Genomic DNA, 14,773 nt, shown 5'->3' with positions numbered 1-14,773 from the left:
CACCCGTGCCGCGAACTCTTTAACGACAGCCGTGCTCGCGGCAATGGACCTTGCCCCCTTCTCAAACTTGCCGGCCCAGTGGTCGACGTGCCTGAAGAGCCATCCAGGTACGTAGAAAAACCGGCCGCCTGCAGCGAACGCATCCACGAAGGGCATCGCGGCGAGTGGGGCCTTGCTCCCGAGCCCGCCGAACGACTCCCCGAACAGATACAGGCTCACAACGTCGATGGCCAAGTAGCGGAACAGATCCAGGACGTCGATGGGCGCGCCGTGCGCTACTGCTCTCCTCGCCCCCAGCTCCCTCCCCTCCACGATCGCCCGTTGCGCGAAGAGGGGAGCTACAGCCGCCGCCTTTGCGGCCCTCTGCACGGGATCCACGGCGGAGAAAATCGTCGCGAATCCGTCGATGTCATAGTTGGCGTAGACGGGGTTCTTGGCGCAGCCGCCATTCTTCGCGCAGAGGGGATACAGCGCAGCGGCGTCGGAGAGATCGACTTCGTTGGGCGCGATACGCACTGCGGGGCCGTAGCGGCTATGAAGCGCGGCGAGGCGGCATTCGATACCGCGGTGGGTCAGGGTCCAGAGCCAGAGGGGGGTGAGGCGCGCGATAAGCGGGCCCGGGATGTATCTTAGTGAATCCGTGTGAAGTTTTACAAGAAGGAGTACTACTGGAACAACGACGACAACGACGACGACGGTTGTGGAGATGGGGATGGATGGTGGGCTCGGGAAAGCATTGTGGGCCGTCGCGACGATTCCGGTGGCCATGTCTATCGATCAGCTCCCCTCAGCAGTGATATCCCAGAGTTTAACTAACTTGAGGATGACGATGTTTCTCGTAGAACCAGAGCTGGTTGGGCGTTTGGGTCTGGTTGATTTTGTAATTAATTGAATGGGATTTCTCAAATACCACCTCGCCTCCATCTTCGCTCAGTAGGAGGAACAGTAAGTTGGTTATAGATCTGCAAACTGTAAAAGTTGTAGAGTTAGCTGTGTGACCGTTTATTTGCCAGCCGTTTGAAGTGCGGCTTTAATGAAATAAAAAGCTTCAAATGCCGTGGGAAGGGATCACCAGCATCAGTCACGGACAGGAACCCTTTGCTTGGAAGTTAACTTAGCTGGCCATATCAAACCAATTCCCCCGTTCCTTTATACCTTATGGTGGCCCAAGCCTTCCTGGTAGATAACGTACAACATCCTGTATATGTATTATTGCACATGCATGGGATTCAGGGTGCAGTCTGCGCGGTCTCGTTAAATGAACTGATTTTTTTACTTGATATTTTGATTGTATATAGAGATGTGCGTTGTTGGCGATGCTTCATTCTGCGCCACAATAATCATAATCATGATCATAATCATAATCATAATAGTTTTTGGGGTTCTAGGTGATGCAGGATGAGATATTTCAAATCAAGCTGTGTTTGTGCTTGTGGTTGTGTGTTTTTGAAGGTTGCGTAGTCGTGGGCGTGGAACTAACTAGACCGTGTTCAAGCGTGGGAGGCAGTGCATCAAAGAAAAGAAGGCTCTAGGCTCTAAAGATGAAAGAGAAAAATGACTTTTCTCTCTATTTATTATTTTCTCAATCCTATATAGATTGGAGCACGTCTTATGTAGGGGTATGGAGGTGTAGAGGCATAGGTATGTATGTGTATGTAAACTCACATATCAGCCGAATCAGGAAGCTCAGCGGTAGTGAACAGGGGGAAGAGTAATAAAGGAGTGCGGAACGAATTTCAAATCCTTCCTCAAGAGACAGTGGGGGGGGGGGGGGGACAGTAATGAATAAAGAGGCTCCCGCGGAGGTTTCGAGTCTGTAGGGAGATAGGGGGTAGTCGACTGGAGATGATAATGAGGTTGTTGGTATAAAGCTCCATTGCAGTAGGGGCCCAAAAATGAGGGAGGAGTTAGGATAACAAGGAAAAGGTTTAACACATATCCTTTGATCAAATGATATAGAAAGGCGCTTCAAAAAAAAAAAGGGAAAGAGGAAAATAGAAGCCCAAGCAAGAGAGAGAAACTATACAGCACAGCCAACTCCAGTTCCAAAGGCAGGAATAAGAAATAACTCAAATGTCCATACTCCACCGCCAAGGCCGGACATCATACCTCTTTCCCCGCTGCTTCTCACCATCGCTGACGCGACCATCATAATGACCGCCGTAATCACTGTCGTCACCGTCGCCGTCGTCATCACCAATATCGTAAAAGTACGCCGTCTCTGGGTTGCTAAGTTCCAGCCTTACACTTCGCACGAGATCGTGGTGTTTCATAGCAATATCGAGAGTGGATGATGGCCAGGCTGTATGTAGCTTATCCGGTTGACGATGGTGTTGGCATTGGCGGTTTCGCTGCTGCTGCTGCTGCTTCTGTTGGATAGTAAATGATTTTCCGCTATCACTAGTAGCTTTTGATGTAGGTCGTGATTGTGATTGCGATTGCAGTTGAGGGTCTTCAGCACGTTTCTGTGGCCACTGGCACGACACCGGAGGGGTGGACTGAGGTTTTAAGGTCAAGGTGTTTGCATTATCATTTTGATGGTATGGGTGATAATTGTCGTGGTGATCGGGATGAACTGAAGGTTGCCTAGGGCTGCCGGTTAGAGGAGCTAACACGGGACGCGGAGAGCGCAGCAGAGAATCATCTTTCGACGATAGCGAGAGGGAGAGGAAGTTATCAGACATCGCACGAATTGCAGGTGGCTCATCCTGAGTTTTTATCTTTCGTAAAGGGGTTTCCAGAGGGGGTTGTTGTTCCGTCCGCGCTTGTTGATGTGCAGAATCACATCCATCAAGCTGTCCGTCAGCTTGCCTCTGCCTCTGCCTCTGCTGCTTCATTTGGCTCATTTGAGGGGAGGCGGATGTCTTCCCCCTTGGCCCCTCTTTCCCATTCCCATTGCCATTGCCATCTACATCCCTCTCAAAACCCCTCTGTCTGCCATTCCGCACAGAAACAGAAGCCGTAGACCGGACTTTCCCCTCCATCACCTTCGCGCTGGGCGGTGGTTGCAGCATCCACCGCGTCTCCGCACGACTGACTGGCCCACAAACAACAGGAGGATGAAGATCATTAACCGCCGGATTCCTTGCTGCGTAGTACCCCGCGGAGTCGGATGTACCTGCTCTCCCGCGCCCAGATAAACCAACAGATGAGCCCTTGATCTCCGACCCTAGGTCCCCACCAGCGCCACTGCCCGCACCGCCCCAAAGCACCTCATCTTCCCGCTGGTACCGTATTCTATTCCAGCGATCGCCAAGTTCCTTCCTCGACGGCACCAGATCCTCCAGAACGCCCGACACGGCGCCAGCTAACGCACCCATACCATTCTGCAGTGGAGATTCCTGTGATTGAGACTGTGCTGCTCCTGCTCTGGCCTTTGCAGGATTACCCCCCTGACACCCCACAGCATGGGGGGAATTCGAATTATTCTTTTGCTTCTTGCATCTCTTGCAATTCTTGCAACTCTGATGACCGCTACTGTTAGTGTTATTTCTCCTCCCGGCTCTCCTAACAGGGGGTCCAGGTCCCAGCGTAATCTCCTCTTCCCAGTAGGAGTTGGTGGTAAACGGGACTGGTTGGTGGAAGATGACTGGCGGCTGGTCCATCACGATGTCGTTCTGGTTATTGGAAGAGGTGGTGGTAGGAGGTGGTTCACGGTGTGTATTTGCAGCATCCCTTTTCCGTTTTCTACGATCGATGGAGGCGGCACAGGGAGTGCAGGTCGCGTAGTAGAAGACAGCGGATTGGGCGCCGCGGTAGAGCCACATGATGATGTGTATATATATGTTATTATTATCCTCCCTCTCTCAGCCGGCTTTCTATGTCTCTTTTTTCCTTTCTTTCTTTCCCCCTTAGGCTCTGCTGTCCCCCTCCCCCCCCTTTTTTCTCACCCAGGCTTTCAATTAACGGCCCTTATGCTTTACGTTTTCTCTTGTTTGTAAGTAGAGCAGACAGTGGCGAGTGGACAGTAAGGAGAGTAGGGATGCGAATGACAGAGTGTAGGGACGCACATTGGCGATATTCTGAGATACAGACAGATAGCGGCACAATGGTGACTGGAGGGGCTCCCGGCTTTCTGAAGACCAGTAGTGCTAGAATAGGTGTAGGAGATAATAGTAGAGGCGAGTCGCAATGTCTGTCGGATGGGATAATGAGGCAGAATGGAGGGGAAATCGTGACGGGTGAGTGACGGGCAGACAGACAGACAGCGCAAGCTGGTTTGTGCCACTTGCCCAAGGTGGTGCGCAGTTACCTTGTGTGTGCGTGTCCTCCTCCTCAGTCCGTTTGATAGAGACACTGGTATATACTATGAACAGTTGATGTTGTATAGTTGTATTTTGATTGGAGCCAAGTTGATCGCTCAGGGGCGGTGGGGCGAAACCGTGAAAACCATACTAACGACAGTGATGACGACCATGGGACGTAGAACACCTCAACCCTGCACGTAGCAGTGGGTTCACAGGCCCAGTTGACGAGAAGAATTGACACCGGGTCGAGAGCACAAGGAGCAGAGAAGGATGGAATGAAATGGCATGGCCAGCATTGAAAGAAGGAAACCTAAGCCGCGTTAATTTTTCGGGGAATAATAATACTATTTGACTATTTTTGGTTCTTTTATTTAAGTTGAGTTTCCACGCCGAAGTGTAAATTGGGTTGCAGAGTTCCAGCCTCGAACTCTGATACAAGCCAAATGTCCCCGCCTCGCGCCAGTGGCCTCGTGGTGTTGTGGGATGTCTCCGCCCCCAAAACACCAACGCGCAGGACAAAGCACTGGAAGCAGACGCAGGGACATGATGACTTCGACATCCCCGAGTACGGAGTAGTTTGAACGACGCAGAAGAGCGACTTGCTATCCCTTGATGCTCCCGAGACAAAGAACTCCTGGTATTTGCTCCTCTGATCAGGTAATAATTCATGGATATGGAAACATCATTGACGCTGTAATTTGTCCCGAAAATCCCCCTTGTCAAGCAGGTTATCTCGTTTAATTTCTGCATCCAGCTCTGTGCATGTACGCTGCGGCACATGGGAGCATGATCCCGCGAAGATGAACAAGGTGTGCATGGCTTGAGGTAATCAAATCATACCTGGCTGGGTATCCAACACTAACCCACTCCCATGTAACTCCGTCTCCTCTGTAACAGCAACAGGGATGCTCATGGCAATTGGCCTCTAGCTAGGTTCGGTGGCCCCTTTACCGTGTGAGTAGCGCGGGGGGAAGGCGACGGGAAACAATTCGACGGGCGCGGATCCAAATGGCTTGATTCTTGAATCTTGATTCCGTTTCAAACCTTCAGAGCTCAAGATTTTTCAACTCTTGAAATGAGTTTTCTGGAGCAGAAAGCAAATATCAGTTGGTTCCAAGTTTCCAAGCTAGACTTAGTTCTAACTAATCTCTATCTACTCCGTATGTTATCCAGCCATTGGCTCACCTTGATTTCCTATCATGCAAGTGTCATCCATGGCCCTCTTCTTAGAACTATCCTGTGGTTGGCTGTGTCGATCAGGGCCCGATTCTTATTTTTTGTTTCTTTTTCTTCTTTCTTTTTCTTTAGCTACATGCAGTTTATGTGTCTAGAAATCCATACTGGCAGAATGCTCTGCATTAGGTAAATAAGTAAATGATTCTTTCCCCTCTCGTATCATATGTAGAAGAATGACAATGGGTACATGTACAAGTACTACGCATCAATCACCACAATAAATGCAAATTTTGATGGCTGGTTACAGCGTATTGGCGTTTTGAGATTTTACTGGAACATAAATTAATATTGGCTCCCTTGGTGAAATTTTCTAGAAGAAAAGAAAAAGAAAAGAAAAGAAAACAAAGCCGAATGGAGATCGCCCTACGGAGTATGTCTTGCATATTTATCCTCTTCTGTCCCCGTTCGTAGTGTGAACCTGCATCTTGGGTGGGCTTCGAAGCAGGAATTTCGTACTCTGCACTTTGGAAAACGAAGCCCTTTGTTGGAAGTTACTATATATCACATCCGTGCCACGCTCCAATTCCTTGGAATAGCTGCATTGTTTCCTGCCCTGGAATTTGTCGTGCGAGTCCTGTACAAATATCTGGATTTGAATGCATGATCGAATCCGACAATGTGATGAGATGGAGTTGAATGACCCCTGCCAAAAAAAAAGTCTATCAATTAGAACGCCATTTATGCATGAACCTAGTAAGAATGGTTCATTGGTAAGTACAGTTCATGCCCTTTTCAGGTAAGACACTCCAGAACGCCTCATCGACAAAAAACAACAGTTGATGGGGAAAAATAGAGAGAGAAGACGTCTCACACTTTCCTTCGACTCAACCCCGTTCACCCTTGCGCTTAACCATAATCCAAATCATGTCCGACATATCAGCTAGCCGGCTGCCGACTAGAGCTCAAGATGGGCTAGCCCTAGCCCTGGGGTGCCTTGACATGAGAATACCTCAAAAAGGAAATAGATTCCCACCAAAATCCGTTTTTCTATTTCCTATTTTCCATATTCTTTCTTTCCATCTCCACTACTTTCCGGGTAATCGACTCCCGCTTCCTTTTTTGAAAACTTTCCCTTGTTTTTGGCCACTTTCCCCACTTTCCCCACTTTCCCCCTCCTTGTCTTCGCGAATAGGCCAATCTTCTCTGACAATGCCCTCACACGCGTAGCAGCCTATTCGCAGGAATATAAAATGAGAAGGATAAGCTTCTCTTCTCTTCCCCCCACGCCAGCCAAAAAAGTAGATTTTCAACAGCTGGCGGCCAGAAGCAGCATATAGGAAAGAAGAGAGCATACACACACTTGACGTAGTGTCCCCTTAGCTCCAGAATCAACCCCTCGCCCTGCGCTCACACTGGCCCTCAGATATTTTTCGTGCCTTTAACCATCTGCCCCTTGACTTTAGCCCAGTCAATGCCGCTGTCGATCTCCTCATCCACTTCGCCGCAGATGACGACGTTGTCGCCACGTATTAGATACAGGCCGTGTTCGACCTGCGAGCTGGGCTCGGGGTCATCCGGGGTCCGTATTATGCGCTCGACGGTCTGTGAGAGGACGAGGTTTGTGAGTTGGTCGGTTGAGAGGAGGGTGCCGATTAGGGTACGACCGTCTACCGTTAGGATCAGGACCTTTTCTATTTTGTGTGTTTGGTGAGGTTAGTATATATACCGATATATATAGATGTACTATACCAGGCCATAAGTATTGGCAAACCCCCACTCAGATCATGGTGCAGAAAAGTAGTGGGGTTGCCAATACTTATGGCCTGGCACTATATATTGAGTAGGCAGAGCTGCGAGTGTGCGGCCTGTTCGCTGTAACAGAAGCATATCAATTGGGTACTCAACTGTTTATGTAGGATTGGAGGGACATGGCTGGTCTGCAGCTATCCGGTCTCTGAGCCCTGAACTTTCTTCAATTGAGCGGTCTTCGGAATGAAAGAGTCGAGTGAGGTGAAACCCCCTCTTTCTTGGGCAGGAAATCAGCAGAGCAACCGCAAACGATCACCGGGTACAAAAAACTCGCATGGGGTGAGATTGAGAGGCAAGGGGAAAATGGTTCACCAAGCCCCTTGTTCTGTATACAACTAGATTGTTCAGCTATGTGAGTCTGGGAATATCAAAGAAGGTCTATGGCGACCAAGGCGAAATAAACTAGTGCAAAAGGAACGGCTTGGCGGTTTCGTCGGAATAAATTAACGCCGTAAAACAACAATGACGTAATTATAAATTCACACATTTTCACTAGATGGCCATATCATTTCCCCTTGGATGATTTCTACTATTGAATAATACGGACAAGATTCCTGATAACGCTTCTTCACGTAACTTGGCCAGTAAAGTCGCTTCCTAGACGGAGGGGCTGCAGAGTTCCCTTGAGTTGGCAGTGAGTTGGCCCCTACATTTCAGCCTGGAGAGAATACCAAATATCTCCGTTGATACTGCCCAGTTAATTCTGTTGATTATCGATGATACCCAATTTTTGCGGCTTCGTTATTACGCAGCGATGGCGACGGCGACGGCAGCGATGACAAATTCCTTCTTTCCACACAGTTCTGGCAACAAAAACAGCCGAAAGGTAGAGCTCCTAGACCTCATACGCCAATTCCCGGTGGTGTCCGTTCTTGTCCCTCAAATGGGACTTGGCGATATCTTGAATCTATCGCGCGTCAACTCCCATTATAGGGCTGTTCTTCACGGATTTGCGCTTCCAATCTCGGGTCCGGGAGACGTCCACAATCAGGGCAAAGGCCAGCGGCAACGCATTAGGCCAGATATCCATATCGGAGATCACCAGACCTTGTACTGGAAGCGCATAAAGAAAAGCGGACAGCTCCTCTGCTCAGAGCCAACCCACACAAGAGGCCCGGCTCCACGGTTATGCAAATACTGCTCGTTGCCAGTCTGTGAAGCATGCATTGTCAAAGTATGTTCCCGGCACATCCCAACACACACACAATAATCCCCAAGCGGGTTGACCACATTATAATAACAATATATTTCCACATACACACGAAGGAATCCTTCCGCCAATCTACCTCAGCCTATAAAAGCCGCACGCGCCCCTTATGCATCGACTGCTGGCTCTCCGGCAACCCCCACGACAGCCAGCGGCCATCGGCAGCACCAGATTTCGCCCAGGTGGCCAGCGCATACTGCAACTGCACCGCCAAGGACGGCTGGATGTGTTCGAAATGTCGCGAGATTCAGGTCCGAACGGGCCAGGAGCCGATCCAGACGTGTAGTGGTGAGGGGTGTGCTAGGCCGCCGGGTGAGGACAATGGCCGGAGAAGGATCTGTCTCTGGTGTCATCTGCCGCTTGTTGCGCGGCCGACTATGGAGCAGTGGAGGGAAGGGTATGCGGAGAGGAATGCGCTTCCGGAGTATGGGCGATGGGGTGAACTGGGCAATGGGGAAGGGAGAGAGGAAGAAATAGGAGTGGATCGCGAGGGGGAGGGGCGGGATCGTTATTGTGTGCCGATGGAGATTGATGCCCCGCGTACTTACATAGATGCATGTGAGATGAGTAGTGATTTTTAGCATGTTAAGAACGGAAACGGAGAGTGCCACAAAATTGATGTCAGATCAATTGGGCTAGATGGAAATTCAACGACCTTTAGCGTGGAGTATGAATACAATGAAAGAAGTTTGATATTCTTGTAATCATAGATTCTCTGCTAAATATGATTTACCTTTATTCAATCAAGATAGCCCGTAGTTAATTTCACCTAAGAGAGTAAAAAAAGTAATGTATGCATAAAATATGACAGATACTCAATAGTATACTGAACATTCAGAGAAAACTGCCCTTTTAGAGGGGGCCGTAAATAGCTTAACACCCCAAGAAGACTAATACAAAAAGTCCGCAAAGAACCAAATGCATCCTAAGAACGCATGCGCAAGGTAGGAGAAAGAGAAGAAAAGTATGATCAAACTCCACTTCCCTTCGCTTTTCTGTTCATCCAAGAGACAAAGACTACAAGAGTCTAATGAAATGGGGTTGTTGGCTACCATAAAACATGGATTCCACTTCTAGATCTCTACTGTTCCCATCCAAATCCCAAAGAAGGCCAGGGTCATTTGTCAACCGTTCGGTAACCCGTATCAATCCCATCATACACGCGATAAAAATGGTAAAAAGCGAAGAGGGCCGGCTAGGAGTGGAAGGTGAAGAAACATGAAATATTAACATCAATTTCAACCTGCATGGTTTGAGAAACTAACTCAAGCAAGTATTATTGTGTTGTATGTAAATGAGCGCAAACAATACCCCTCAACCCAACGCCGAAAGATCCAACGGAACACTACTCCCCCTCCCAGCCCTGTACAACTTCTGGCCACCACGGAACTCCCTGGGTTTCGGAAATAACGACTCATTCTGGAATTTGAATCTTGGGTCCTCGATCCGGATTCCCTGTGAGCTGCCTCGCCTGTTGCTGCCTCGAGAGCTGGGTCGGGGCGAGGAACCGCCGTTTGTGAGGGTATAGTTACTTGGGTCGAGTAGTGACCGGTTGGGCTGTTGCTGCTGCTGAGGTACTTGATGTTGATTCTGCTGGTCTGCAAATGATGAGGGACGCGAGGTGAGTGGAGTTGATAGTAAGGATGATGTTCGCGCGGATGAGGGAGGAGATGATTGCGGGGGAGGTGGAGGAGGAGCCGGGGGGTGGGATGGAGCGGACGATGGTTGGGGGGGTTGCGGATGAGTTGCTTGGGAGAATGCATTTCTAGCGGCCTGCATCGCTATCGATGCCGCTGAGGCTGCTGCGTGGGACCCATTGGCGCTAGGTGATGCTGCCGGAGGCGGGGGTGGGGGATTCGATCGTGATGGAGGTGGGCGGGGTGCGGCAACTGCTGGAGGAGGTGGAGGAGCAGACGGCGGGGGAGGAGGTGATGCGGATGAAGGTGGTGGAGGTGGAGCTGTTGGAGGAGGAGGAGCAGAGACTTTTCGAGTGGAAGTTTGGGGGGCAGGGGGCTTTACTCCAGGAAGAGGAGGTGGTCGTGAAGGAGTCTCTGGAGCTGATTTAGTGGAGATATATGAGATTGAGGATGAAGGCCTTCCTGACGTGCGGGGGGGGATCTTTCGTAAATTTGCAACTAGGGGGTTCTCTTGGACCTGTGGAGGGCCACCTGGTGTTGGAGGTGGCGGACGACCACTTGGTAGTGGTGGTGGTGGAGCACTGCCAGTGGGAGTCCACGGGCCAGGTTTTCGAGAGCTTTCAGAGTCTGAAAGGTATGAAGCATCCGCGCACGCGCCCGTGTCTATTCCACCACGCTTCTTAAGCTTAGGCATGCCGCCAGCGAATAATCCACCTAATTGCGGAGCAGAAGGGATCGTCCCGCTTTCATGAGCAATAGCACCAGGAGTCGCGCCCGAGTCAGCTCCTCCACGGCCCTGGTCGCTATTACTCCGCAATCGATTTCCACCAGGGACAGGCGGGGCTAATCCGTTAGGGGCCTTGGGCATGCTAGGAACCGGCGGTGCTCCGCCAACTGAAAGACCACCCGATGTTCCGGAGGACTTTCCAATTATAGGGGCCGATTTATCATTTGTTACGGTTTTCTTGAGATGGGTGCCTTTCGAGATGTCTGAGAGAAGAGCTCCCTAAAAATATATTGTTAGGTGGAGACACCATATCGCAGGGAAAATCATGACAACATACCCGGCCTTGTGCTGCTTTGGGAGACCTGCTTGGTAAGTTCGTGGATTTTGGTGGACCGCCAGCCGCAGGAGGGGGTGGCGGGGGAGGAGGAGGTGGGGGAGGCATGTTGCCTTGAAGCAGCAAAACCAGTTGAGCAGGCAGGCAGTCGTAATGGTTGGAGGTGAATGAGCAGCGGAAGGTTGTAGGCAGACGGCTAGTAAAAGCGGACAAGTATGTTCAAGTGTATATAGGCGGGAAAGAAGAGGGAATATAACTCCCACAGCAGGGTCTCAACATGGGCCCATTCGTGAATATACCGGTAGATATGATATGCAGAAGTGGAAATGGAGTATGGCTATGTTGCAGCTCAAACAGGATGATTCCTCATTGTCTTTGTCGATGTCCCAGCGTGGTTTAGCGGCGGCTTAGGTAAGGCTAAAATGTAACTAACTAGAACTTGATAACTTCCACCACTCGATGGAAGAACTTTGAATAAAGACACCTGCAAGGAGTATCTCAATTCTATAATGAAGCGTATTACGTCTCAATCCTCGAGGGCTTATGGGCCGGTTTGCCAACTTTGTCAATTTTTAAAATACTTACCTCGTCGACATAGAAGCTTTCATACCTCTTCAATTTCAACTCGTGCTTCCCGATTAAACATCCCACATCCAAATGTTGCGCCTCAACAACAACAACAACGGAAGTTCAGCCCTGCGTTCGATCCGCGAAATGGCATTGCGCGAAGATTAATATCAGGTGCTCCTAGCACGAGTGCTGGCAGTGACCCTGAGGTTATGCTTCGTGAAGTCTTGAAAGAATTTAAGACCATAACTTCTTCTCCCCGCGTTCCAACAGACGATGCCGTACGGCAATTCCTGCAACGCTGCAGCGAGCTTGCGAAAATCGCACTGTCAAACAACAATAAGGCAACTTCACCTCCTTCTCCGCGAAGTGATAATAATGCCACATCGTCCCTCCTCGATCTAGACGTAGAGAATGGAGGATATGGCACTTCATCGACCACTCAAAACACTCCTAAAAAATCAACAAAACAGCCCTCAAAAATGCCAAACCTCCAATCCAAAATAGCAAGCGAACTATCATCAACCCTAAACGACTTCCTCCGCGAACCTAAAGTCTTCATTTCCCCGGATGTCCTCCGCCAATACACCCTGTTGCAATCACAGCTCAAGCAAGCCGACTACTTCCCCGAGATCTTCTCTCTTTACGCCACGAAACCGATTCCTAACGACAACGGCTCCACCATTACCTATCGTAAACCAAACCCCAAAACTGTCAAGAATGCAATCCCACAAGATCTCGCAAACCTCGCCCTCGACATAGCCATTGAGAAAAAGAACCTATCCCTCTGTCTTGCGATCATAGATGAATCTTTCTGCAAACAAGCCTACTACCGATCTAAAATATTTCGCAAAGCTGCTCTCCCACTAGCCGGCCTCGCGACGGCCCCAACAGCAGCATATGCCGCAGCATCATATATATCCACTCTCCAAACCGCCATGGAGCCCAATACCGCCCTCTGGGTTTCCTTTTCGGCAATCCTTGCCTATATAGGCTTTACTTCGTCTATCGGTGTGGTTGCGATAACCACAGCGAACGACCAGATGATGCGCGTGGTGTGGATACCTGGCATGCCGTTGCGGGAGCGCTGGTTGCGCGAGGAGGAGCGAGCTGCCATGGATAAAGTTGCGGTTGCTTGGGGATTTAAGGATCCAAGGAGGATTGGGGAGGAGGAAGGGGAGGAGTGGGAGAGCCTGAGAGAATTTATTGGGATGCGGGGGATGATTTTGGATAAGACGGATTTGATGGAGGGGATGGAGTGATTTGGGGGGAGGTGGCTAGCTAGAATTGTGTTTTGTTCCCATGATTTTGGAGCATACTGATTGTATACCGTGTATATATATTAGCGTCTTTTACCTAGTTATCTTAGAATTAGATTATTAAGCAAAAATTGATTTGGATGTCTACGTCTCCTGACAACGGTGAACAGACTGAGTGTGATTCAGGCTGGGAACAATTCTATTTCGTTAATGTATATTTTACGTATACTTAATCTGACCAGCTTGGCGAAACACAAGAATCACACAACCCCAACGAGAGGGAAGATGTAAATGCGATAAAGAAACAGGGCCGCATCTAATATAATCTCTTGGGTGGAGACATGGACGCCTTAATCGTCAAGCTGCCAACGTTCTGCCATCCCTTCTTCAACAAACTGACAAGGTAGTTGATGGCCAACATGATATTGGAGATCAGCTCGTCCTCAGTCATTCCGACATTGCCAACGGCAACACCAAGACAAAGAACCTTCTTCAGCTGGAACTTGATGGTGGATTTGACATCGTTGATCTTGTTGGAGAGATCTTCTGCGTGGGAGACCGGGGTTGGGAATTTACCAGCTGCAAAGACACACAAAATTCATTAGTCCATTAGGGATTTTTTAGATGTTTTTTTTTTAAAAAAAGAAAAAGAAAGGAACAAGAAAGCCCAACCCTTGGAAAGACCAGGCCCCAAAAGCCGGGGAACCATCTTGATGATGCTGTCGGAGGCGACGAATGCATCATACTTGCGCGCCAACTTCTTGATGAGTTTCTTGTTCTTGTTCAGCTTCTTCAAGTCCTCAGTGGACATAGAGTCGATGCCGAGATGCTTAGCACGATCAATATCATGCTGGTCACCGAGGACACTATTGACATCTAAATTAGTATATATATGTATATCATCAAGTACACTAAGTTCTCGACATGGTTTTCTGTTTCCAATGTGCCGATATTAGCGTAAGGCTGGTATTGGGTATAGAAAACACACCAGATGCTCATGCCCGGGCGGGGAACGGATGGCAGCTTGATGGTGCCAGAGAAACGCTTGTCACGCTGAGGATCGTAGTTCTTCAAGCCTATCTGGAGCTCAACGGTCTCGAGAAAGTTTCTCTTCTTCTCATTCAGCGAGTAATCGAGGAGTTGTTGGACATTTTGGCGCACTCCGGCTGTGGTGAGAATAAAATGAGGTGTTAGCTTCCGAAATACAGATCTTTCATGATGCGGGTCCTTCGGGAAAGAAATATTATTCTGTGGGCACAGGATGATTCGTCTGTGGTTTCAACGTACCGACTGTGATTTTCGACATGATGGCGACAGTCTTCCAGAAGAAAGTTGATTCTTATGGTGAGGATTTGCGCTTGAGGGATGGAGAAGTACCCCAGCAAAAGTTCGCTGAAATACTGGGAGAGTTGTGGGCAATATTGTGTCTAGCCGTATTTGGTGAGATTAGGGCTAAATCATAGAAAATCACATGATCTACTACTTGATACGGCTGCTCTGGCATTTTCCTCCCAATCGATTTATACTATTTCAATATACAGACAAATAGGAAACTCCGGAGATAAATACGCATAATCCTTGCGGGCCCTCCACTCATCCAGTTCCGCTTCGCAATTACTCAGGTACTGTACAAAGAATCGAGCGTGACGAGTGAAAAGTGTATAAGACGCCATAATGGTCATTATTTTCTTCCACCAAATTCATATCAAGGACCTAAAGGTGAAAAGGTGTGTGTCACATTATAATATTGCGAGGAGCAAATTCAGAAAAAAAGACGCGCCGGACACACCGTTGCGCGTCTTGCCAGTGG

The 14,773-nt window shown here is 49.2% G+C and overlaps 7 protein-coding genes across 7 annotated transcripts; 3 read left to right on the top strand and 4 right to left on the bottom strand.

Annotated features, from left to right (window-relative positions):
* Window positions 1–19: 19 nt before the first annotated feature.
* On the bottom strand, window positions 20–768 carry HCAG_01856 (predicted protein; the record flags this gene model as incomplete). Its single annotated transcript, XM_001544759.1, has 2 exons — window positions 20–49; window positions 220–768. 2 exons carry the CDS (start codon window positions 766–768, stop codon window positions 20–22), a joined length of 579 nt encoding a protein of 192 aa, XP_001544809.1.
* Window positions 769–2,327: 1,559 nt separating this feature from the next.
* On the top strand, window positions 2,328–2,590 carry HCAG_01855 (predicted protein; the record flags this gene model as incomplete). The annotated part of the gene is made up of 2 exons (XM_001544758.1): window positions 2,328–2,379; window positions 2,445–2,590. The coding sequence occupies 2 exons, from the start codon at window positions 2,328–2,330 to the stop codon at window positions 2,588–2,590; spliced, it is 198 nt and encodes a 65-aa protein (XP_001544808.1).
* Window positions 2,591–6,842: 4,252 nt separating this feature from the next.
* HCAG_01854 (conserved hypothetical protein) lies at window positions 6,843–7,180 on the bottom strand (the record flags this gene model as incomplete). The annotated part of the gene is made up of 2 exons (XM_001544757.1): window positions 6,843–7,114; window positions 7,168–7,180. 2 exons carry the CDS (start codon window positions 7,178–7,180, stop codon window positions 6,843–6,845), a joined length of 285 nt encoding a protein of 94 aa, XP_001544807.1.
* An 806-nt stretch (window positions 7,181–7,986) lies between these two features.
* Window positions 7,987–9,020, top strand: HCAG_01853 (predicted protein; the record flags this gene model as incomplete). The annotated part of the gene is made up of 2 exons (XM_001544756.1): window positions 7,987–8,406; window positions 8,499–9,020. The coding sequence occupies 2 exons, from the start codon at window positions 7,987–7,989 to the stop codon at window positions 9,018–9,020; spliced, it is 942 nt and encodes a 313-aa protein (XP_001544806.1).
* A 733-nt stretch (window positions 9,021–9,753) lies between these two features.
* Window positions 9,754–11,245, bottom strand: HCAG_01852 (predicted protein; the record flags this gene model as incomplete). Its single annotated transcript, XM_001544755.1, has 2 exons — window positions 9,754–11,082; window positions 11,141–11,245. The coding sequence occupies 2 exons, from the start codon at window positions 11,243–11,245 to the stop codon at window positions 9,754–9,756; spliced, it is 1,434 nt and encodes a 477-aa protein (XP_001544805.1).
* A 401-nt stretch (window positions 11,246–11,646) lies between these two features.
* HCAG_01851 (predicted protein) lies at window positions 11,647–12,966 on the top strand (the record flags this gene model as incomplete). The annotated part of the gene is made up of 1 exon (XM_001544754.1): window positions 11,647–12,966. The coding sequence occupies one exon, from the start codon at window positions 11,647–11,649 to the stop codon at window positions 12,964–12,966; it is 1,320 nt and encodes a 439-aa protein (XP_001544804.1).
* A 313-nt stretch (window positions 12,967–13,279) lies between these two features.
* HCAG_01850 (60S ribosomal protein L1) lies at window positions 13,280–14,269 on the bottom strand (the record flags this gene model as incomplete). The annotated part of the gene is made up of 4 exons (XM_001544753.1): window positions 13,280–13,542; window positions 13,636–13,829; window positions 13,952–14,129; window positions 14,251–14,269. 4 exons carry the CDS (start codon window positions 14,267–14,269, stop codon window positions 13,280–13,282), a joined length of 654 nt encoding a protein of 217 aa, XP_001544803.1.
* Between the last annotated feature and the right edge of the window lie 504 nt (window positions 14,270–14,773).

Source organism: Histoplasma capsulatum, genomic scaffold, assembly GCF_000149585.1.
Source record: "Histoplasma capsulatum NAm1 scaffold_1 genomic scaffold, whole genome shotgun sequence".
Taxonomy (NCBI): domain Eukaryota; kingdom Fungi; phylum Ascomycota; class Eurotiomycetes; order Onygenales; family Ajellomycetaceae; genus Histoplasma; species Histoplasma mississippiense.
The sequence above is the reverse complement of the archived record's forward strand: the minus strand, read 5'-3'. Positions and strand labels throughout refer to the sequence as shown.